Source organism: Anas acuta, chromosome 3 (assembly GCF_963932015.1).
Source record: "Anas acuta chromosome 3, bAnaAcu1.1, whole genome shotgun sequence".
NCBI classification, from domain to species: Eukaryota; Metazoa; Chordata; class Aves; order Anseriformes; family Anatidae; genus Anas; species Anas acuta.
In genome coordinates this window covers 112,625,670-112,650,617 of record NC_088981.1, presented here as the reverse complement: position 1 = coordinate 112,650,617, position 24,948 = coordinate 112,625,670, and the positions used below count along the sequence as shown (strand labels likewise).

The 24,948-nt window shown below is 36.1% G+C and overlaps 2 protein-coding genes across 8 annotated transcripts in view; one reads left to right on the top strand and one right to left on the bottom strand.

Annotated features, from left to right (window-relative positions):
• The window catches only part of RUNX2 (RUNX family transcription factor 2), a 217,794-nt gene extending 201,651 nt beyond the window's left edge, over positions 1-16,143 (bottom strand). For 2 of the 4 annotated variants that reach the window (XM_068678793.1, XM_068678795.1), the window contains exons 1-2: positions 15,988-16,143; positions 15,647-15,766 (exon numbers count right to left, since the gene is read on the bottom strand). In XM_068678793.1, the coding sequence (XP_068534894.1) occupies positions 15,647-15,704 (58 nt within the window). In that variant the 5' untranslated portion in view covers positions 15,705-15,766; positions 15,988-16,143. Of the gene's footprint in view, positions 1-15,646; positions 15,767-15,987 lie in introns of those variants that run through there. The other 2 variants (XM_068678799.1, XM_068678794.1) reach the window with 2 other exon arrangements.
• The window catches only part of SUPT3H (SPT3 homolog, SAGA and STAGA complex component), a 279,570-nt gene that overhangs the window by 27,072 nt on the left and 227,550 nt on the right, over positions 1-24,948 (top strand). The window contains exon 1 of one of the 4 annotated variants that reach the window (XM_068678803.1): positions 5,542-5,720. The exons of 2 other annotated variants lie outside the window; for them this stretch is intronic. The gene's annotated coding sequence lies outside the window, so the exon portion shown is untranslated. Of the gene's footprint in view, positions 1-5,541; positions 5,721-14,402; positions 14,422-24,948 lie in introns of those variants that run through there. One more of the 4 variants, XM_068678802.1, reaches the window with a different exon arrangement.

Below are 24,948 nucleotides of genomic sequence, written 5' to 3'. Positions count from 1 at the left end.
CCCCTTTTGTTCAGGAGTAATAACTAATTGCAGAATAAAGGTGGGCATCTGAACACATCCTTCAGGAGTAGCTGAGTTACTGCAAAGTTTTCATCCTACCTTTTCCTCTGGAAAATTAATTATATGCAAAAGCCTTTACATGTGTTCAATGACTAACAAGTAAAATAATCACTGATAAAAGATGTTTGGGACTGGGAGGGAACTACTTTCTCTGGTCACTGAGGTAGGACAGCAAACTGTCTCACCTGGTACAAACTGTAGTGAAGGGGAGTGTTGGACAATTTTCACAGGGCTTTTTTTATGCTTATAGTTCTTAACCTGTTCCTCTAATGCAATGATGACTGTGATACCTGACTCCTCTTGTTGCACAAGGCCTTGCACAAGGAAGAAGTAGGACTAGTGTGGACGAGTAGTGCTAGTGACCGTGGATATAATGTGAAAATATGTGGGATGCGAAGGACATACACGTTTGAAATGCTGCTTTAACCTTTTCACATAGATCATGGCTTCTAAAACTGTTATTAACTCCTTATTTTTGATCAGGTAAAAAGTTTTCTAATTGATCTCTTAGATTCTGTATATCTTGTCTTTATCTCCTACATCTTCTTGCTATATGTCAGTCCTGATAGTGTCTGTAAGAATGACTTGAACACCTGTCCGCTTAGTTTGTGAGCCTTCTTAATTGACAGATTTTCTTCCATGTTTCCTTTCTTCAGGTTATTCACCTTACAATAAACAGTTGATTCTCTGCATTTTTACTCTTGTCTGATTAATTTTATACTGCTAGTTTCAGACTTTCTTTAACTGATCCTTTTCTCCTCAAACATTTGAGAGCCTTCCAGCTTGATGTCATAGTAAATTCCTATAGGTATTCCAATAAATACTGTTCCTGTTCTCTCATTGATGCTGAATATATTAACCTAAACAAAAATGGGCACAGGATCTCCCTGTGGGACTCTTAAAAATATCTTACGTTTTGTCATCGATATGAATTACAGTTTGCAACACTTCCTCCGTAGTGTGATACTTATTCTCTATTCTGAGTTTGCAAGTTCCCATGGCGAATAGGTTGGCAGCATTGACATTTTTTTCTGGAGCCAAGTTGCATTGATTCTGATGCTTCGTCTTTATTGACAAAGCCATTTTTATTTCTTTCAAGTTAATCATCTGGGTTAATATGACATCTATTTGTTCTTGATTAATCCATTTCGATTGTCTTCCCACCTTGGTACCCTACAAGTGTTTGTAGGTTGACCGTTTCAATTTGTTCAGAATCTCAGGAGTAGCAGCGGGTTGAGCAAAAAGGATTGATGTAGGAGGACCAGATGCAGGACAGTGCTTTGTGTATGGTGTGAACTGGGCTTTTAGGAAACTGGCCTAGAAAGAACGGAATAATTGTGTTTTGTTCTCAGAATCCTGTGTGGCGTTGTTGACACAACCAAGTCTCGGTCAGTGAGGTTTGAAAAAATCATAAATGCTTTGAATTTTTTAAAAAATACTTAGATGCAGCCAAAATCAATTTTCTAGTTGAATACCTTCAGTATCCTATCCAAAATAGGGAACAGCTATATTTGGTGATGGCACAATTGTTAACATTGCTATTTTCAGGTTCAAAATATGCTTATGCAAAGAAAATGGAAGTATTTTGCTGACAATATTTGCTAAGCATTTTTCCAGCAAGAACCAAAATTACCAAGTCCTGCAGATGAGTCATCAGTATGCCTTTAAAAGTTATTTATTTATTTTTAAGGACAGACTTCTCAAATGTTCATCAGAATAAGTTAGCCTAGAGTAAAGCTGTCTACTTCAAGGTTGAAAGAAACAGATGTTCAGTGAGGTTGAGCTGATGATGCTGTATATAAAATTTCTGCTATTGTTATTTATTTAGGTTTTCCTATTGGAGTTGTAGCTATGGATAACTATTTTTGTTATGGTAGGCACTACACAAATGTATATTAAAAAACAATCTTTGAAGTTCCTGCTAAAGAAATGAAAGATGCCAGTTGGTTGTTATGATGCCTAGGATTGCCAGTTGGCTCTGACTCAGAAGCAGGAGTAGGACTTCTAGAATGCGTATCAGACACATTTCACACTGCTGTCTGCAAATAAGACAGCTGAAGGAACTTTATTCAGGTGATCACGTTCTTTTTAAACAATTTTAAATATAGAATAATGTAATACTAATAATAAGAAGAATATGCTATATGGACGAAATATATTCAAGTAAATTTGGAATCAGCTTCTTGCAGGAGTTATGCCCCATGCTATAAGGAAAAAGAAAGAGGAAATAGGAAGACAGTGTCTAAGTCTAAACAATCCTGAAAGAAAGGACCATTGACATCTGTCTGGCATTTGAAAGTGGACTCTTTACTTTCAAGACCGGAGGTAGAGAAGGTTGGAAGTATGAGAGGTGGGTAGTAAATTGTGAAGAGACAAGCTTGCCAGAGTCTGACTCTTGGCTGTGAAATGAGAATCTTACAGTATTTCTAGTATTTGAAAACGTGGGGAGAGTCGTTAAACCAAAACAATCGGAAATGGGAAAGAGTTATGGGGAAAAAACAATGGGAAATGAGGAAGAGTTATTAGAAGTGCCATGAAAACAAGCCGAGTTACTCAAATTATACGTTGTCAAAATGTATGCATTGCCTGACCTGTAATACTTCCATCACTCTAAGAACCCGTATGTCATCAGGGATAAGAATTTTTGGTGCTCCTCTCTGTTGTATAATGCCAGTCACATGTCAGATAGATAGCCTGTCCTCATCTGTACAATTTCCTTTTTGAGTCCCCATAAAACAGCCTTGCAAAATATGTTCCCAGAGCCCATTGTCTCCTCACTTTGTATTCCCCTATTCAACCCATTGAAATTAAATTTTAGGGTTCCAAAAGTATCACAATTGCTCCTCTAATAGCTTGCAGGCTTGAGTTGTCAAGTATGGAGCTTTTTATATGCGTGCATGTGTCAGTGTGTATACATGTGTGCGTGTGTATGTAAGTGTGTGTATGTTAAGACTCCTTTATGAGCTGGAAATCTGGAGGCAACTTTTCTGTGGCAAACCTGCGTCGACAAACTTAGAGAGCTGCCAAGGAGGCTGGCATTCCTGCAGCTGCGAGGGCACGTGTGCTGTTCCTGCAGACCAGAGCAGAAGGCTCCCTACCTGAGTTTGTGGGAAGGCTGTGGGACTCCCCTACTAGGTTAGTAGTCAGGAAAGTTTACAGGTTAAGATGGAGTTAGTTTTAGTTTTCCATCTGACCTTCCTTGCCCACCAGCACAGAGCAGCTTTTCTGTAGTATCAAAAGATGTTATTGTTTGCCAGGATAACGATGCTAATAAAGCCTCTTGTACAAACATATCTAATATCTATTATGTTGCAAAAAGTGAGTACTACTATAAGCAGTTTTATTACTGCTAAAGCATTTAAACTAGGCCTTTTTCCATCACCACTGTCTGTGAGGACAGCTTGCATTTCTAACATTCCAGTATTTTTCAGTGTTACCTAGGTGCTTCCTTAAGGTGAACTGTAATAAAAAGCAAAAACAGAAGTTTTCTACTATAACTGTAAAAATGGAAGACTCAGCACTCAGCACCAACCTATTAATTACAGAGACTTTCAAATGTTTATCAACCAAATTATTTATTTCTGATCTGTCAATTGCTTTAGTTCCCTCCTGCTCCATTTCCTTTTACTCTACAGGTATAAAAGCTGAAATCAAGTATGCTCTGATATGCTTTAATGATCTTGTTTGAAATTATTAGTTATTTATTCTTTGATTATTGTCCTTGGTCTTCATGTGGCAACTGATGAACGCTCTCAGTCTACTGTAGTACAGAGCAAACTGGGTTTACATAAGGGCAAGCACTCATCTGGTCAGATCCCTGATATGCAACATGAACAAAGGTAAAACTAGGCTGTCCTTATAAAAATCCTTGATGTGTATCACAGTAAGGTCTTGAATTTGTCTGGTTTAGCAAAACATGAGGCTCATGTCAGAGGGATATTTTGTGTGTGAATATTGTATGTTTGGGTATGGAATTACCTTCAGAATATTTTTTAGGAAAAAATGTGAGAAGAGACAAAACTAGTGATTTATTTTCTGAAAAAAAAAAAAAATCCAGGTTCTTATTTAAAACAAAACAAACAACAACAAAAAAGGTAAAACAATTTGCAGGTGTGTTTTTTATGGTAAGTCATATATTCTAGTTAAACTGATTTCTTTGTAGTAACTTTACAGGCTACGTTACAGTGCAGATAGGCACTTATTTCACTAACAAATTATTTTAGTATTTTTCTCTTTGTAGGGTTGCTACATATTTCTCTGGAGATGAATGAGACCTTAATATGGTCTCCAGACAGTAATGTCTTCAGAGAAAAAGTAGAGAGAAATTGTATTAAAATAGGTTATCTGCAGTACAGTGTATTGCCCACCCAAAGTGTTCTTGGCTATGCTTTCTCAGTTGTGAAGACTAACATACTAGATTTTTTATTAGAATTAGAAATAGGAATAATTTTCATTACCAGGTTTTCTCCATTTACTTGTTAACCAAGTAAACAAGAAAAAAAAACAAAACACCAAACAAAAACCACCCCTGATTTTCTTTAAAAGACACATAACTAATATAATATGTAACACGAGAATATTTACTTTTGTTTGACTGACTTCTCAGACGGTTTTCATGTCTGCTTTGCCCTGTTAAGGAGTCTACCATAATGAGCAACTCCGAACAGTTCACTTTCTGAAAAACAAGTGACTCGTGGTAATGCTCAAGTGTGGTTTGTAACATTCAAAAGAACAACAAATACTAAAATATACAATTTTTTTCAAACCCGAGCTTAAAAATAATAGAATATGAATTGTGACATCAAGAAATACTGATTTGAAATATATACTAAAGAGATTTCTGATGAAGAGGGAATTTAAGAAGTGCTTCTTTAAGAATTCTGGAGAGATACACAAACCACCTTCTGTAAGCTCTCTGAACATAACTAGCATGCTGCTCAGTTTATTCAGAAAGGACTGTAAATTCTGGAAGTTTTAACTTGATATGTTTGCAGGTAACATGATTGATGTGTAATTCTAGAATGAAAGGAGTATTTAGAGTCTTGGCTATCAGTTCAGCAGTTCTTATTTCTTAAACAAAGACAGGTCAGATATTCGTCTTGTCTTCTGTAAGTGTTACAGTTTCTGATTTTATCCTATGAATACGAACACATAAACTCACAAAATAGTCTAACACGAATGCCTATCGATCACTAGATCAGAAAAACGTAATAGTGGAAGGGGGCTAACCTATCTGTCATAAGATTTTTTTTTTCATAACTTCTCAGAGGTATATCATATTATAAATGCATTAGAAATGTTTTGCTCTGAGGATATGTAGCATTCCTATAAAGGTTAAATCAATAAAAATGATTTGGCCACATTCCTAAGCATGGCTAGAACAGGTAGCCCGTTGTTTAAGGTACCCTTGAATTTCTGGATCAGATTATTATGGTGCAGCAAAAAGGCTTACTAAAGGCTTCTTACTGTCTGCAGACGTTCTGTGTTTCTATGTGAAGATATCATCAGCCTAAAAAAACCTTCAGATTTTCTGGGCTACTGAAAAAAAAGAGTATTTTTATGTATATAGGTTTCAAATGTTGTGCTGTGTGTGCTCTAATTTTTAAAGGAATTTTTGCAGCAAGAAGGGTGAAGACACATCAGTAATTGATAACAACCAGGTATGTAAAGGAGAAAAAGAGAAGTCTTTTAAATCAGTGTTGAGACTAGTAAAATTATTGCCCATCTTAGTATCTTTATAAGTTTGTTTGGCTTATTTTTATTTAATGCATATCTGATCAAATAGAGTAACCATTATGTATTATGTGTATTTACTATATGTAGTCAGCTCTGTAGGCAAGCAGGATTCTTAAATGTGATGGTAGAAGACTTCAAACAACTGATAGTTCAAATTCTTCTAATTTTTTACATAGCCGATAAAATTTAAACCCCATTAAACAGTGTTTATTCAATACATCTGCTTGGTTCAGTGGACAGTCTTGAAGTTTGACAGTAGAGTATTTTTATAGATTTTTAGTGCATTTTAAAATCTTTCACGGACATTGAGGAGCTACTGTATATTATTGTTACAGGGCAGATTTGTCTTACATTGCATGCATGTGCTACGCATCTACGCTCCTGACACTTTTATATAGTTTTTATGGAACACAAGCTTACTGTAAGAACATGTCAGTAAGACTAGAGTTTAGCTTCTGCGGGTGTTTTAAGTGTATTTCACACAGTCTCACTCTGCCCTGTAAGAGTACTGGAAGTGCAAAGCAGTGCCTTTTCATCTTTTTCTGCGTTTCTTCCTTTTTATTTTGTGTGCGTGCGCGTGCAGAAGAGGTCCTAAGATGCATCCTAAAGCATACAATCAGTTTACACGCACTCCTGGCAACTAGGACTATGTCTTTCAAGATGTTTTTCAGTTGTGAAAATTTGATCAGTGAATTAACCGCACATCCGGCTACATACATCTTTGATCAGAATTAGGACATTCCAGCTCGTGTGTGTGTGCATGTAAGCAGGCTGCATCGAGCCGATTTTACACATGTGCCGTACACATGTGCCTCAAAATTAGTTAGTAAACTAATATTATAATTTCAAGTAACAAAATTACGGTCTTCCAAGCCTTTGTTTGCTATTACACGCCCTGTAATAATTTATCTTTCTATCTGGACAAGGTTAAGTCTTCATTTATTTTAAGATGTGCTAACACACATTTAGATGGCTCAGCCGTAATTAAGATTTTGCTTGTGATTTTTAAAGGTAATATTAAAATGTTATGTTAATGAGCTTAGAACCCCAAATTATCACGAGGTCATGACTGAATTAATTGCTGTACAGAATAACAGAGTAATTTTAGGTCCTCTTCCTTAAATACTGTAAAATTAAAAGTAGTTTGAGTGTTTGCATATGCAATACACAGTCACAGTGTTGCATTAGAATGAAATTGTTCTTTCTGCAGTACAAAAATGCTTCTTGCTGTGGAAGATATATTTCTGCCCATTTGATGCTAAATTAGTTTTTTTCTTGCTACCTAGATTGTGTTATTTTATTATCCACAAAGGACTGGATTTTTCCCTGAAAGTTGGTTTCTTTAATAAAATGTCAGTATAAAGAGTGTGCCCTCTGAATTCGTTTTAGTGTTTCTGTTTATGCCTTTTAATCAGAAAGGGGGGGAAATAAAAATATACTGAATAGCAAGAAAAATATAGTACTTAGTTTTGAATGTACAAAGTTGGATGTAAGAAGTGTGGGAAGGAAGCAAAGTGAATGCCCTTTATGCAAAAAGTCCTTTTGGGAAAAGAGAACATTTTTACTGGTGTATACTAAGGTACACCGCCTAAGTAAATAGTTACTGCTTTCTGGTCCTGTCAGTTTTAAATAAACCATTCATTGTTATGGCTTGGTTATTCCACAAATAACCAAGTGCAGCTGAGTTAAACTTTTGATACCACTGATTGGAAAAATGCAGATGAAGAACTCTTTTAACGTGAATTTACACTGCTGTTCTTTTCTTAGAGGAAACAAGTTTTGCAGATTGTGTTAGGAAATAAATATCCTGCAGACTTTAAATGCTCTATTACAAAGCTGCTCCTGTGCTCCAGCATTATACAATAGCTAATAGCATTAATTTGTCAAACTCTTATTAATAAAAGCGTCGCTAAGCTTGAACATACGTGTCCCTTCAATATTAAAGAGCAAACTTGACACTTTTTTTCCCCAGAAGTTTTCTATTTAAAGGGACAGGATTCTCGGTGGAAAAGGTGATACATTTGAAGGAAAGCAGTTACACGTGGAATTCATACAGTAAATTCAGCAGGGCATGGGTACTGTATCAGCTCAGTGTTATGGCTCACCTAGCCTACAACTTTTTGAGACATGATAAACTGAAATAGCATATTCTGGCACAGTCTTTGGAATTAGGCTTTTTGTTGATCGTGTCTTAAAATGCCCTTTTTTCCCCCCCCCATTGAATTATAACTACTTAATCTGTGTAAAATGACTCTTGCTGGTCCTTCTTGAAGGATGGTATTTATAGTAAATTCTTGATGTATTACAATATTAATATAAAAATAATATTAGGGAGTAATAATTCTTGGCTGAACAACTCCGTATTTCATGTCAGAATTATTTAAAAGCATATACAGGGTGCCTTATTTGTTTCATCAGTTCCAGAAGAAAAACTGCACTGTGTCAAAAGCAGCAGCTGACCTACAGATAAGAGTACATGTATGGTTTCACTTTGAAAGTTGAGGTGAGTTATTCTGGTCCAGTCCACTGTCCACAAAAACAGTTTTTCCCTTCTTGGGATTATGGGAATAAGGAAGAAGATACCATCAGGCTTACTCCCAAGCATCTAGTTTCTCAGAGATATTGCCAAGTATTCTGTAATACTCGCTTTTGCAATGCTTCTACAATCTATTATTTCATTACTAGCACTAACGCTTCCAATTTATGTAGAACATTACAATAGTGTTAATAGGTGTTCTCTTTTACAAGTATAAAGGTGAGACCCTTGCTTCAAATCCCTGTACTGCGTATTAGCAAAGGAGAGATGTGAAGTGTAGTAAATGTTCTTTGGATATTTGTACTGCTGGGAAATTGGAATGTGATAGCAACTTCTGTATTTGTGCAACCTCTGTGTTAGGTTAAGGACTTTGTACCAATACAGATGTTTTCTAAACTTACGCTATCACTCTGTTTTACTTGAAGAAATTCAGCATTTTAGAAATACGAATCAGTAGGAATTAAAGTTTGAAGCTATATACATATGCATGTTTGCACATACACAACTCATTAACATTTCTCCCAAGAAAGAATACCCTGTTCTAATACTGCACATGGCTACATTAAAATATCATGCTTTTTTTTAACTCTGTGTTTTCTGATCTGTATTTATGTGAATTACAGATATCCTTGGAGATTAGCACTATGTGGAAGTGAAAGTATTTGCACATAATTACTTGTCTATATTGATTTCCTTAAAAATAAATAAAAAAATCATCTCTATCTTTTACTTATTAGTGTGGTGTCATTTCTGTTAAGTGCGCTTGACAAAGAAATTAAATTCAACAATTAATAATGATGTGTAATGTCACCACGCTCTAACTTGTTATGCCAGAGCCACTTGCACCCAGCGTATGGTCGTCAGCATATGTGCATCCACATGCACATCGATGCAACCACGTCTCGCTAGTGCTGCAGTTAATAGGCTTTGTGACTGAGGTTGGGTCCTTTTCTCTGAACAATAAAATATTATGTAACTGGCAAGGGCTCTGTCTTTCTGTTTCTGTAAACCGCAGCGTGGATTTAGATGTGAGATATCTGACCATGAGGGATAAGTAAACAATGGTTTGGCATGCTTCAGGTTCAAATAAATTCTGGGCAAAATAAATGTATGTAAGGTCATCAGAATTTAACTTTCCTTCTTTGAGAAAATGAATGATAATAAATTTCAAGTCATTATGAAATACTAGCAATTCTGATGAAATATAATATGTGAAATAAGTTAGTGTCTATCAGAAATACAGTAACCATATTTGGATGAATTCCTGCCAAAACATTTTTGCCACAGGGGTTTTAGCTAAAACATATTAAAACTTAAAGCTATTGTTAATTCCAGAGCTGCCTGACCTTAACGAAAATGACATTTTTAAAAGACAGGGACAGCAAAAGAAACTGTTTTCAGCAGTAAAAATAAAAGTAGTTTTATCAGAGATGGAAACTTATTCTTAGAGAAAGCTGTTAGGAATACAGTAAGTATAATATGGAAATACTTTATTTTTTTTTTTGCAGTACCACATTTATTTAAAGGAAAATGGAGCCATTTTCCCTTTAATCTTTTACTATGCTAAATTAATTTTTATAAATAAAAATGTTTAATAAGGAGTGGGTTGCAGAGGATAATTTAATTGCTCTGATTAAAATGACTTCAGCATTTAAAGTGAGTCAGTAGAAAACCTATGTCTCTTTTCCTCCTGGGGCAAGTTCATACATGAAATAGGAAACTTATAGCTACATGAGGAAGGCTAGAACAGTACACAGTATGCTAACAAGCAGAATAAAAAATATATACAGGAAACAGATGCATGAATAATGGATTTTTTTATTGGAAGTGTTAAACTATTTTACGACGTAGTAACCTGAGTTTATTTTGTCTTTGTGCTCATCTTTAAAATACTCTTTAGGGTGTGCTTTTCCCTATGTTAAGTGGCAGGTCTTATATTTATTTGTAGAAGGGAGCATGTTTATGTAAGGAAGCGTGCTCTTAGATTTAAGCTTTATTAACTTAAAAACAAAAACACCTGAGAGCAGAAGATACACCTCCTCAGTCTGTTCCCCATGAGCCTTCAGCAGTTGTTTTGAAAGATGTGTATACAATAAGAATTAAAGGCATTGTATACAATGTCAGCAAAAATGTATTTTGTTGGTAACAGTAGTTTCTTGTTGGGGTTCTGTGGTGGAGGAGGTAGATGTTTTCTGTGTTTTGTGGGTGTCTGCTGTCTCCGGATGAAAATCTGTGGTTAATTCCTAAGTCTGGCAAAATTTACAAGGAAAATCTCTTTGAAATAGCACACAGTTTACTAATTTATTTTTGAGTACACTTATCGAAATAAATGTTATATTTATTCCTTTTAGACAAATTAACATTTTATATTTAAAATAGCACTTGAATATTTTTTTATGCTGCAGTTTCTTAACCGGTTGTGCGAATCTTGGATTCTCTCAGTGCCTAAGCTAAGACCTTAAAATGCTTCAGGTTTTACCATCTTAAACTCACTATTTATCTTGAGGCTGCCTTAATTAAAATATTATATACTCTAGGGCATATTAAACATGGCAATTTATTGTAATTCTTATTAATGGAGTGTATTTAATGAGTTTTCAGAACCAACTCCATCACCTCCAACGCACAATGTTGATTTTTATGAGGTACATAGAGGAAAACATGCACATGGCTAATTTTCAAGCAGTACCGAGCACTGACAGCTGCTGCTGGAGCAGCCTAGCCGGAGAGATGGGGGTGCTCAGCACCTCTGCAGCCTGGCAAGCACGGGCTAATTCCTCCTTTCCCTCCGTATTTAACATCCACAGAAATGGACTGGATTTGTGCATGAAAAAACGCAGCACTCTGCTTGTGTTTTCAGCCTCCTGTGCTTAACCTGCTGTTTTAGCAAGGTGTTCTGCCTAGCTGCTGGGAGAGACAGCCACCCATGGGTGCATGCCCCAAGGTGTGACACGGCCATACGCAGAGCATGGATGGCTGCCCTTTTGAACTGTCTGCATTGTGTAGTTAGCATCCTTTGCAAGAATACCTTACCGCTTTGTTTTTCTGCTTAAACGGATCTGATTTTAGATCTCTGCTATTTACTCGAGCCTGCACTGAGCTTCTTGTTATTTGGAACGAGCACAACTGTGTCGTGAAAAGCCATCAAGAGAAATGAAGGTATAAGGTGCAATTTTAAGATTAGTATTAGTCTGACCGTGAGCAAGAAATCACACTGCTTGAATTTCGGTATTATTGTTATGCTCTTAATGTGGGGTGGCAGAGCCTTTAAATATTTCTGGTAGAGTAGTTAATACAGCATGGAAGTTTGATATTTGTACAGTTTGTAAAGGAATTTGAGGTGTTACCCTATTTTGACTTCAGTTTTCAAGTATGCACTGGTGCATCATTAATCATAGGAAATGCAAAAATAAATAATATAGTCCCTTTGGATTTTTCATGTGAATACTTACCTTTTCCTTTTTTTGTATATACAGTTGAGGTATTTAGGTAACCCCTAACCTTTTGCTTCAACAAGGAGGTACAGTATAAAAATATTACCACAGTCTTCATATGAGCAGTTCTCTCTAAGAAAACCTCTAGATGAATATTTATTGAAAAAAAGCAAAGTTGCAATACAGAATGACTTAGCTTGGCCTGAATATTATATTTTAGACCACCAGTGAATAAAATTAAAAGCACATGGATTTTGAATAACTAGAAAAGGTTGTAATTGATTAGCACTGCATGAAAGTATTGAAGTAAGTAAGTTTTGATTTGTGAATGGTTCTATTCAATAGAGATTAATCCTGTATGTTTGATAAAATCTTAGTGCCCCTAATGAGTTAGGTGTTTTTTTTCTCAGTTTATTTAACCATCAGATATTTCAATGTTCTTTTAACAAGCTGGAACATTTCTATCTTAGTGAATTTTGCATCAGCGCACTGGATTTAAACAATATTGGTTATTAATAGTTAATTTGAGACAGATAATTAAACAAATCAATGCATTTTGCTGCCTAAGAGTTATAGAAATGCTGCAGTGTAATTCTGCATGTTTTAGGGGTTTAAGGTACCGAAAGCCTGAGTGAGAAGCTTGCAGCTTTCTTAATGCAAATGAGAATAGTCATTCCTGCATTCCTTCAGTATTATTTTTGTAAAGTCCCAGTATTTTGAATTACGTTTATACAGACTAGTGATCGCTGAGATTTTGCTTCACAATCACAGGAATATGTTAAACAGAGCAGGAACATACAGAAAAGATCAGCTTTATAGGCATAATCAGAAGGGATCTGTTTCTCTCTTATCAGTATCTTAAGCAAAATAAAAAACTACGATTCCTTGCCAACTGATAAAACAATTTAGAACTGACAGCTAGAAAAGGCGCTTTTTTTTTTTTTCCTCAAGAGTAAATGAGAATATTCTGGCGAGTATTTTCAAATAAGCAGAGTAAATTTCTTGCTGTTAACTTGAAGTATTTCATGCAGGTTTATCACATCTGTCTATAGGGATCAGTTACCAGAAGTTACATGTTAAATAGTTGATTAAATTATCAGCCAAATCCTGATCTAATTTACGTCCTTCAGTGAAATTCTCTTACAAAGATGCACAGAACACATTTGAAAATGCTTTTTCTATCATTTGTAACTATTACAGGAGGCATTTCAAGAGTATTTCATGCTCTAAAGTGTCTTGCACAAATAATGTTTACCAGATTTTCTAATAAATATGCTATTCATTTTTTTTTCATTGTATTAGTTCTGAGATTTTTTTTATTCTTTAGGTGATACGGATACAAATATAATGGTCGAAACGAACGCACTGATATTTAAAAGCTTAACCAGGTCACTCGCATAGGCAGAACGCAGTCAATACCTGTCTATAACACACTTAACACAGAAATACTCTGGCTATGAAACAATAGCAAGTTAATTCAAATGCTCTGAACTGTAGAGGAATACATGTTCCCTGTAATTAGGAAAGGGTCCTTTATCTTCACTACCGTTATTCCTCGCTTCCATATGAGTTAAAAACACACAGAAAAAGTGCAATAAGAATTTTCACAAATGTTAATCATCACAGCGCTGTTTTCCTTCCTATTATTACTCATCATTATGTGTCTTAATTCTCTAAGAAAAAACTAATCAAACTCAACAGTCATGAAAGGACTAAGAGATTGCAATAGAAGGAGATACAGTATGAAAAGGAATAAAAATAGATCATGCATTCTGACATCCTGCTGCACCGGTGGTAGGAAATGGTAAATTGATGAGTAACTTGGGTCCTCTGGCTTTTGTTCTTTTTTAAAATGTACTGTGTATCATTTTTTTAGTTTTCTTTTGGTTTTGGTATTAGAGATACCAGTTACATACTAAGAATTGGCGAGATTTCGTCGTTCCTTGCATTTGTTGCTCGTGGCCAGAGTTGAATTTGTGTCCCCAACCCGATTTACTGAAGTTTGGAAAAAAGTACTTTTCGTGCTGCGGTACTTTCGCCTCGCTTTAAGAATGATCAAAAGTAGATAAATTAAGCAGTCACCACTCCGTGTTTTGATAATTTTAGCCAACTAAATTTCTTCTAATCTCTTTTGGAAGTAAAAGCAAAAGAAAGTCCCTATACATGTAAACTGTATTTCCTGTTGTAAACACTGGGATAATGTGGTCTGGCTACACTTCTGCTGGGCTTCATTAAGACAGCAGTTTTAGTAGAAAAGCTGCTTACCCATTTTTGTGTTAGCATTTCAGCTCACCGGTCTGCCTAGTCCAGCTACAGGAGCCGGCACAGGTTCTGTTATTACTTCTGCTATCTGTAGGTCATAAATTAAACTGCTCCCTGCTCTGTGAGAAGCTATTCTTCAAGGCTTTTCCCGCACGCAGCCTTACAGCTTATTCATGTGCTGAACTGGGAACCAGTCAAAGCGCGTGAAGTAGGAGGGGTAAAGGGAACTCCGGTCCTCGGTTCCTTACAATACGAGCCTAATCGGGATGTATACACTGAAAACTGTCCTAGCACTGTTGTTTGTCTTATAATGGGGACAGGGGAGGAAAAGAAATAGCTTTAGCTACAGCCCCAGCCTAGTTTCAACATGATGGACACCATTAAGAAAATCCTGTAAGTTTTCAGATTTTTTTTTCCTTGGTCTTTCAGAATTTTCAGTTGCGTCAGAAAAAGATGCTTTGAGAGAACTGTTGCATATGCTTCTTACCACCGGTCACGGGGAACTAGAATACTGCATTTTCCATCACAATTTAAAAGTAACTTCATCTTACTTGCAGAGCAATCACTTAAAATCAGATTTGGTTATATTCAATTCGAGCGTGAGGTGCCCTGCGCTGATTTTAAAACTATATCTGAGAGGAAGAAGCTTTTCTAAATAAGCCATGATAGAGGTGTAATTTTATAGTGCATTTATGATTTTTTTTATGGGCACGTGTGTCTGCAGGACATATAAATAACTGCCTCAGTCTACATACATGATTTCTTAAAGGAACCTGTGTTTACAGTTCTGAATATTGAAGCAAAGATTTGGCAGTGCCCTTCTACAGAGTTTTTTAAACCCCACTTTCAATTAAAGCCTAAATTCATCAGCATATTAAATTGCATAGCTTCATTTCATAGGTTAATATTTTTATGCCTGAATGTTTCACCCTGTTCACGACAAGTGCAATGAGGAGAATTTGCTTTCAGAAACAAGCCCGTTAAACAGCACCCTTTGCTGCGAAACGAGGGCGAAGGACTGCACATTTCTGATAATTTCATTGGGTACATATGCTTAAAAATAAGATGCCTGGTACAATGATAGGGCAGTTAGGGATAGGAGAAGCTGCTACATGCTGCACGCTGCTCATTCCATCAGGTCTAAGGAAACAGAGCTAAATCCTGTAATTCCTTCAGAATAACTTGCATTAAGCAGTCACGTTGGATGCATTGAAGGCTTACGCTTTGCACCGGTTCTTCCTAAGCTATTCCTTGCTGTCGTTGGCTGTTTCCCTACCTACCTGGTCCCTTGTACCTGCGATAGGGCTGGGTATTGTGCTACACCCCATCCCATGTCCCCGGCTGCGGCCACCTCGCGCGGCCCAGCCGAGCACACCTGCTGTCAGAATTGGCCACCGCCGACCTCTTTCTGCTCAGCTCACAAATTCGTTCATAAATCCGCAGAAACTTTTTATGATGACTGCTTCTTCCCCCTTCACCCCCCCCCCCCCAAGCCTGCTATGCTCTCTCCCCACCCTAGCATCCCATTCAGCAAGTTTTTTGTTTCCATAACCATCCCCAGCATCGTTAAGCAAACCCCGAGCGCGGCAAACGGGAGCTGAGATGTCGCAGTACTCACCCCAAAAGAAGTTTTGCTGACATGGTGTCACTGAACTGAACAGGCTGTTTGATGCCATAGTCCCTCTCGTTTCACGCAGAGCTTTCACCTCCTGGTGTAAATACTTCTTGGATCCTCAAACTGCAAACACAAACCATAGCCAAACCTTGGTTTAGTTTTACAGTGCCCCTGCATTGCATAGACTCTATAGTTGCTTTCTTTTTTTTTTTTGTCAGAAAAAAAAATTGTTGTAGCACTGGTAACATGTGAAAAGCAAGGAAACAAAACAAAAAAAAAAGAGAATGAGCAAATATTTGAAGGACCTACTATTACTGCATAGACTGTGGTTAGAGAGCACTTACTGACTCTGTTGGTCTCAGTGGCTGGTAGTGACCTGCGGAGATTAACCATTTAAAACCCAGAGCCTCCTCTGCTGTCCTCCTGGAGAAAGTTTGCACCGCACTTGTGGTTCTGTGGTTGTTTGTGAGGCGAATGAAGCATTCACACAATCCAAAAAAGCAAAAGCTTTAAAACTCCTTTTTTTTGCAAGCACTGTTACTGGAGAGAGAGAATCATGTGGCTTGTGACATCAGAGGACTCGCAGAGGACTGCCTACCACTGGGGCTTGTTCTTGCTCTCTCCTTTTTTTTTTCTTTTTTTTTTTTTTTTTTTTTATTTTGACAAAAGGCCCGTGGTAAGGCCCTTCCTGGCATCCAGAAGGATATAGCTTTTTAATTTTTGTGACTCATGAGGATTTGGAGAGAGTACAAAATGCTGTAAGAGCCCAAACTTCTGTACAGTTAAAGCATATGGACAGCAGAACTTTATTTGTACTCTCAGTTCAGGTTCCCCCCACTCTTCTTTCCCCCTCCTTTTCTTTTTTTTTTTTTTTTTTCCTCCTTTCTATTTTCTTTTTCTTTTCTCTTTCCCTGCTTCATTATTGTGTCTGAGGAAAAGTGAGCAAAATTGGCACAAGTGGCTGTGTGAAATTCTGAACAACAGTGATGATTTACAATAATTTACATCTTTGGATTGTATCACGATCTTGGGTCTGCTTCAGATTTGCTGGGTGGCTGGATTCCTTCTGTTTTACTTTTTCTCCTTGTCTTCCTCTACTTGTGAATCTGTAACTCATTGTAAGAAACTTTACCTTGCCGAAGGTCTAGTAGCAGCCTGCTTGTTGGGCTTGTGTTTTTTTCCTGTAATTGGCTGTCACACAAGTGTTAGGCTGGGGATTCCTTTGCAAATCTTAAATCATGTCTGCCTTGCTTTACATGCCTTCAAAACTAGTTGGCAGTTTTATGTAATGCAAATTAAGGGCAATTATTTTGCTTTTATATTGGGGGCAAAGTATGTCATTTAAATAGCATAGCCAGTTGTGTACTGCCTTCCGAGGGATGCTTTGGAGTGCCAGTGTTGCTGGGATTTAGTACAGACACTGCAGAACAGAGTGAGCTGTGAGACTGTGATTGCGCTTCTGTTAATTGCTGCTTATAGTTTCAGTGTTTAGGAGAAATAGAACAGTCTTTGGCTTTTTGGGAGACCATAAATAACTTCATTCACCAGTTAATGTTAACACTTAGTTTTAAAATGAAACATAAATTTGATGCATATGTAAGATTTAAATGCTTAATATCATATGTGTGCATGTGTGTGTAATATTTTTTATATACTCAACATATTGTAACTTTGACTTTGATTGTGTAATATAAGCCTTTACTGTACCAGTACGGAGTGGGTTAACAAAAGCAGTATTTTTTTGTTTATAATAGAGGCTTTGAAATAAATTGCAAAATGCTGTGTGTAGTAAGGAATAATGTGCACAGACAGTGTGTATTAGTAGTCTTGATTTGCTCACTCAGATTCAGAACAAAATTGGAAACATCTTGGAGAAAGTATCTTATTTTTTGCCTCTTTGGACATTATGTCTAGAACTTTTCTTATTAGCCTGATTGTATCACAGATGCACGGGATTTTCTAGCTTTTGCAGGGTGATTTTTGTTGTTGTTTGCTTGTTGTTGTATATATTGCTGAGAGCAGAAGAATTGTATAAAAAACTTTCTAAATATTGTTCAGCTTTTCTTTGTAAAATAAAAGACGTCTCTTTGAAGCTGGCAGCCCTCTTTTTTTGTTTTTCTCTCTGTCCTTAGCTTTCCCAGCAAGAAGCTGGCCGGCAGTGGTGGGAGATGGAGAGCTGGAGGTGTGGGTGGAGAGCAGGTTCTCTGCTTTGTGGGGATGGAGAGGAAATGGGCAGGGAGATTGCAGTAAGAAATTACAGCTGGTTCCTTCTTTTTTTTCATTATCATGTATTTATCAAAGCAACACAAATCCCTATACATAAAAAGTACTTTTATAGTATTTATAATAAGGTAAATAACATTGTTCTTCATTCAGTACTTTGGAAGTTATTAGATGCTGACGTATTTGTAGAATTCTGTCTTTAAATGAAAAAGGAGCATTCTGCAAATCACCTATCTTTTACTTTTGTATGAGTGCTATTTAATTATTCTAGTGATGGATTCCTTTGTAGTTCTTTATATTTTCATAGTATGGATAAGAACACCAATGGAAAGAAGCGAAGTGCATAAAAATGATGAAAAGATTGGTAATCACTTCATATAAACAAAATATGTTTGTGTGAATTCCAGATTTAATCAACTTCTGATGCAGCAGAAGTCTTTGGAGGTTTCTACCTCTGTTATTTGTGGAACTCTTAATTGTAAGCACAATGTTCCTTCAACTACATCAACTTTTATATGATGGTAGGTAACTTCAGTGCTTCTATGTAATAGATCACTTATGTCCTGAACTTAGATACTTCTTTTCACTTAAATGTAGTTGATTTTTATTTTTTTTTAAACTTTGGAATTTTTTCTCAGTTACATCTTTAATATTTGAATATTGAACTTCCTCCAGGGGTCTGACTTTTTACATTCCTTGCCATGAGATGTAGTCAGTCTTTTCCTAGAGTGGGTTTTAATGTTGTCAGTTGTGTATGCAGAGCTATTCTCTGACTTGGTTATTATGTTTAGATTTGATAATTTTGAGCTTTTTTTTTTGTCCTGTACATACTTTTTCACCTGTGATATCAAGGTCAAGACCACTACAGTGAAGTCTTCTTCTAGTAGTAAGGCAAAATGCATTAAAAATATATTAAAAGCAGAAGAACAAGTTGTTTAATTAGGTAAACTTAAACTAGATGTAGTTTGCAGAAACTGACAATGAAAAATTTTTTTCTTTTTTTTTTTACTAGGCAGTATACAGACATTATAAAACAAAATTGTATACAGACCTTATACCTGTGAAACTGCTGGTTTCTTTCAATATAGTTTGCACTTTTAGTGAAGCAGATACATGAATCCTAAAATTCGCTGTGCTAATGGTGTCTTGATTGCGGACTTACTCTTGGCAGCCTGTTGTTTAAAAGGTAGATCTACAAAAATCGAAGTTCACTTATGACTTCCATAGGGGATGCTTTAAGTCACAATTACACTTACAAAGGAAGTATTATGCTAAGGAATTTCTCTGGTAAACTATAAGCTTGATCTTTGACGACAAATGGAATCTTATTTAAAGTCAATTGTAATGCAACACTAAAAGATAATTACATCTTTCACTTTTTTTCTTTTGAAATTTGTTTTGAAACTTTTAAGCCATGCTTTATTTCCAAACATTTTGCCTTATGTCACTCAAAGTTCATGCAGCATATAAACAGTATGATCAAGTTTATTTGTACTTAAATGTTTGTTTCTGTGCTACAGCTAGAGACGTATAAATATGCTGCGTGAAGTAATAGGATGACAAACTTGTTAAATTGCACTTGCTTACAAGTTTTACAGTATGTACTATAACAAGACACTGATTTTTATAGTGCAGAAAGTTTTAGAGCAGTTTCCTCAGATGCAAGTGCTAATTGCAGGTGCTATTAATGTATCTGTTTCTGCTAGAGCAGCATTTATTTTGTTTTATTTTTATTTTTTAATGAGAGAAATGTCTCTACTTAGCTCTGGTTTTCATAACTCAGTGAGAAGTCATTGCACATTTTAGAATGATTGTACTGTATTTTTGTATGGTTCTTAGCTAATAGATTTAATTTACCATGTGCATTTAAAATGTTTGCACATTTTAAGGAACTTCTGTTGCTTGACTTGGGTGTCTTGTAGACTTCTAGCCTCCAACATCTCTGCAGCAGCTTCAAGTTTGCTGCTACCATGCTACTGACCTGTTAGAGCAAAAAACTGAAACTGCCTATTAATAAAAATAAAATATAATAACATCAGGGTTATTTCAGTACTCATTCCTTTAAAAATGCTACTTACCGGTGTCTGCAAGGACTTGTGTGGATTGTGTGGAATGTCAGTTGTTTCAGCCTTTTTATGATGATTTCTGTTCTCTACCTTTCTTTTTTTTTTTTTCTTGTGTTTTTTTTTTTTTTTTTTTTTTTTTTTTTTTCCTAAATAAGATGTGGTTTGAAGGAGATGGGACCTGGGACCATGAAACAGAGAGAAAAAAAATACTTCTGTGTTTATAGTGTAAGCAAGCGTTGCATGTTTTCTGTACCAGGGAATCAGGCTACTAAAATCAAATTAAACCTTAAACTGAACTGTTATTTAAATTAAAAGGATGCTCATCTTCTCCTAATCAGTGAGTACATGATTTAATAGCAAGCGGTTTTCATTCATCTTGAGTTGCCAAGTCTCTGCCCTCTGATCAGGCTCAGACTGATCATATAAGATATAGACTAAAGGTCTATATCTTAATGGTCAAATAGACCTCGTCTTGGCTATTTTTGCTGCTCAGACATTTTTTTTCTGACAAGTGTTACTTTCCTTGTGTTCCTCCAATATGTATTTTGTAGACTGTAGGGTAATTGAGAGATCCCTTTTGATTTGACATCCACCTTCTAAACAGCCATCATACAGTGGTTAATATCACCCTAACCTTTTAGCTGTTTTCTCCTGTCTTTTTTTTTCCCCTTTTTATTTTTTTTTTTTGAAGTCAACTTGCAGAAAATATGGGAAACTTGTCTCATATAACAGCTGAGGATGTGGCTAGGTTAAGGCAGGAAACTGCTACCCACAATGCAATGTTACATACACTACCACTTAATAAAATTTATTTCAAACATGCTACTGACAAAACCAAAGAAAAATAATATCCTAACTATGCTAGTTAGTACACTAAATATATCTAGGGAAAAGTGAAAGTAATCTCTCTAGAGCCTTTCTTGCTTTTAGGCTACAATGCCACCAGTAGTTAAACCCGAGCAGATCTCAGCAGTTAAAAGCAGCGACCTATTTTTAGAAAATATTCACATCGCTCTGGAAATTAATGATTATATACTTTTTAATAACAGCCTAAGTTACTTTATATAGAGAGAAGTCCGATAAGCTCTCTCCCTAGGTTTTTCTGGTCGTCAAAATATCCTCTTGTGTAGTTTTACAGCTGGCAGCTTTGCTTGCTTCATCCCATGTCCACTGAATCCTACCTTTCCCGTAGCCAAGCAGCCTTTCATCTTTCCTTCCCACTTCATCGATTTGTAGGCTGGTCTCAAAGTATTTTCAGTGTTGTGTGGGAAAGGAACCGAGGAGTTCATCTTCCTAGCTTCTACGAAGAGTTAGAGGGTCTAGTTCTTTTATTTGGTTGCCTGCAATCTAATAATCCGTGAGAAGTACATAAATTTAGTTAATTTCTAAGGTATATTTAATAGGCTTGAATCTTTTGTGAGCACTTTGAGACATCACACAGAGAGATGTATGTGGTCACTGATGCTGCTTTGCCATAAATGCCCCGAAAGTCTTGTTCTAGATGTATTTTTGTCTCTGTTTGTTTTTAAATGCACGTATATTAAGAGTGATCCTCTTACAGAACATTTTTGAAGTATTTGCCTCTATAGTTAGAGAACACTTATCAAGACCAGCTGCTGTAGTGCTGTGGATCCTATCCATGGACTCATGGTGGTCTGCTGAGCAACGTTCTTCAAGTTTGACAGGTGAGACAGAGACTCTCCAGTGCCACTGCTTTTGGATGAATCTAGCTGTGGTTGGAGAAAGTGCATCTTGCCAAAATATATGGGTAAGACCACACACAGTCTTTAAAATAGTTATTGTAAGCTTATTTTTAGGCAATATATGTCTTGACAGTTCTTTTATTTGCATGCCAGTTTCACTGCTGCTTATAGATTTTTCATTTATTTTAGTAATGGCAATTGCAGATTTAGATCTATGTTTGTAAAGTTTTTGCACAACATTTACACTGGAAACATCCAGACTTGCTGCTTTCAGACCTCAATCAAGATTAGAGAACAGATTTTAGAGAATATTAAGGCAGATTATTCACGCTCTTCAGCTTTGGTGTCAGTGTTTTCATATAAAACCCCATTTTCAGGGGCAGAGTTCAGCAATAAAGATTTGCTTCTGGTTTTAAAATTATACCAGCTTCAGTAGCTTGTGTAAGTCTGTAGCAATGTAGATTTAAGACATGAAATTAGTTCAGTAAGTAATAAAAACGAAATGTTTTTTTTTAAATTGCATAGTTATTAAATACCGAATTTAGAATCTGCATTTGATTTATGCTATAATTCCTGGACAGTATTTTTCACGTATATTTTAACGTGTAGAATATTCTTCACATTCTAAGTGCCTGCTTCAACATTTGGCTCCGTAATGTGTATTTAAAATACTGTATGTTTAACTGACAGTGTGGAAGGGGGCTGCACCCTGTAGAATTTCTGCGTAAACAATACCCATTCGGTAACTTTCAGAACAGATGTTTTTTAAATACCCCAAGAGAAATTAAATCTAATACTGAAATGGAATATCATAAACCATTCATTGGGTAGTGATGCTTTAAAGGTAAGGATTCATAATGACATGTTTTTTGCCCCCTATTTGTATATTTTTCAGATAATCTTGCATAATTAATGCATGGCTGTTTCTCAACAAAACATTCCTTTTTTTTCTTTTTTTATTATTTAGCATTGCATTACTGTTGCTTATAGCAGTGGACTCTACAGACACTTAAGGAAATAGTCACTGCACTGAGGAGTATACAATTAAATATATGCCTTTTAAGAAAAAAAAAAAAAGACAAAGGGAAAAAAAAGATCACCTTAGAATGAATTGTATTAAAAGTCAGTGATTTGAAGAATTTCATGGAGAAAGGAGAGTTGTCGTTTTTAATTTTATTATTAACTTTCTCTACAAATCTAGTATGAAGAATTTCTTTTGTTTAACTGACTGATACTATAGTTTACTTGAAGTTGAATGTGATGCCTGGTCACTGCAGTTTCTTCTGTATAACACCATGATCATTTCTTATGTAATGTGTGCAAATTGAAATACTTCTCTGCTCTTTTATGTATTTGTGTAAGTTTGAGATCCTCAGACCTGTAAGTGGTATTTTTTTTAGAAAAAATAGTTAAATTAGATAGTTTAATGCTTTTTCTCATTTATCTCTCCACATCCATTTTTTAAATTAATACCTGTCTCTGCTTCTTTTCCTTACTTGTCAAAAGTCTAAGTGGGCTTTTGGTGGAGAAGAGATCTGAAGATCTTTCCTGAGAAAGTGGAAAAGTTAATAAGAGGGAATGGAAGAAAAAAGATTGGAAAGAGGACAATATAAAACATTTTTGTTGTTGTTAATGAGATTCTTTTTTTAACAGTATGGCTTCCATTTTGTGTAGAAGGATATACATATAGAAGATTATTGAAGGTGAGGAGAAATGAAGAAGCTGAAACAGGATGAAGAACAAATAGCATGCATCCCTTTTCACATTGACAGTATGCACAGGAGGGAATTGCCTGGGAGTTTGGAGTGCAAAGTGAAAACCAGTTTATTCTGAAAGAGCCAGTTCAGATACTGGAAGCTGCCTGGATGTATTCAGTGTGGCATTGAGCTCATTTGTAGTGAGTTGGGTTATCTCTGCTCAGCACTTAAAATGGCACGTATAGGTATGCCTACAGATACTGGAACAGAACCAGACTTCAGTGATGCTGGGAAGAGTATGGGAGATGCTTATATGAAATTTCTGACATGTGATGTGTTCCATGCTGGAGAGTTGGTTGGTTGCTCTGTCACATCTGCAGGAGAAAGCAGGCAGTGTTTAATACCTGGATCTTACTTTTCCACACTTTTGAAAAGTCTAAGCTTTCCCTTGTAATTAAAATACATTGTGGGTTTTTGGTGGAGAAGAGATCTGAAGATCATTCATATGGAGTTGAAAAGAGGATGAGAGGGAGTATTCACTGATGTTCAGGTTAGCAAATGTCAATTCTTTTGGATTTTTTTCCATGCTCTGCATAAAACACTGCTTGATAACTGAGAAGTGGTGATGAAGCAAAAATATAAAAACAAATTACAGCCATTCCTCCCACTTATACTTCTTTCTTCTCTGACTTTCCCTCCCCAGAAGGGAGGAAGCAGGGCTGGTTTTCAGAGAGACCCTGCAGTTTGGTTGTCAGAATCCAAACCTATACCTTCTAAGATAAGTAATACGAACTTTCATGGAATATTCTGTGTGGATGAAACAGGATGTGCATTATTTATTTTTAATACTTAAATATTTTATTTCTTTAGTTGATTATTTCTGTACTGTTTGTATGCATAAGAAAGAAGATACACCACCCTAACTGTTAGCTCCACGAGGGAAGTCTCTCATAGGCATCCAAGCCAATTTGTTCTGCTGAGTGTAGCCAGTAGGGTGAAAGGGTGCTCTTAAGTTGACGATCAGCCTATAATTAAAGGAATCGTGTCTTTCCCTTTCAGCCAAAACAATACTGGCAATACTTGGCATTATAGTAGAGTTTGGGGGAGAGGTCAAAGGTATTGCTAATCTGGAGTTTTTGAGGGGAACCACATTTTTTTCTGTCAGTAACATGGGGAGGTTGGAGTGTGTGTGTGTAGGGCTAGGTATAAAATAAAAATAAATTAAGACTATTTAGCCTCTGGTTGATAGAGACTTGAGTGAGAAACTACCAGGCCTGACTGGTAGTTGTGAAGCAGGATGAAATTCTGCATTTTTATTTTTTGTTTGTGTGTGTGTGCTGGAGGTGGTGATGATATGAAAAGATGATAGAGGATAGCCTAGAGAATATTGGGCATTGCCAACTGATTAGTGTGTGTGGGGACAGACCATAGCAATGAAGGGACACTTAAGTACCCAAATTACTTTTGGATTCATATGGACAATTTTATTATTAGTGATTGGGATAAATCATTGGAACATGAACACTGGAACAGGAGCACTAGGCTAAAAAAATCTTGTTCAGAAATTTGGTAGAGTAGCTAAAATTGAACTGTGTTGTAAATTTGTTAAAGACTTG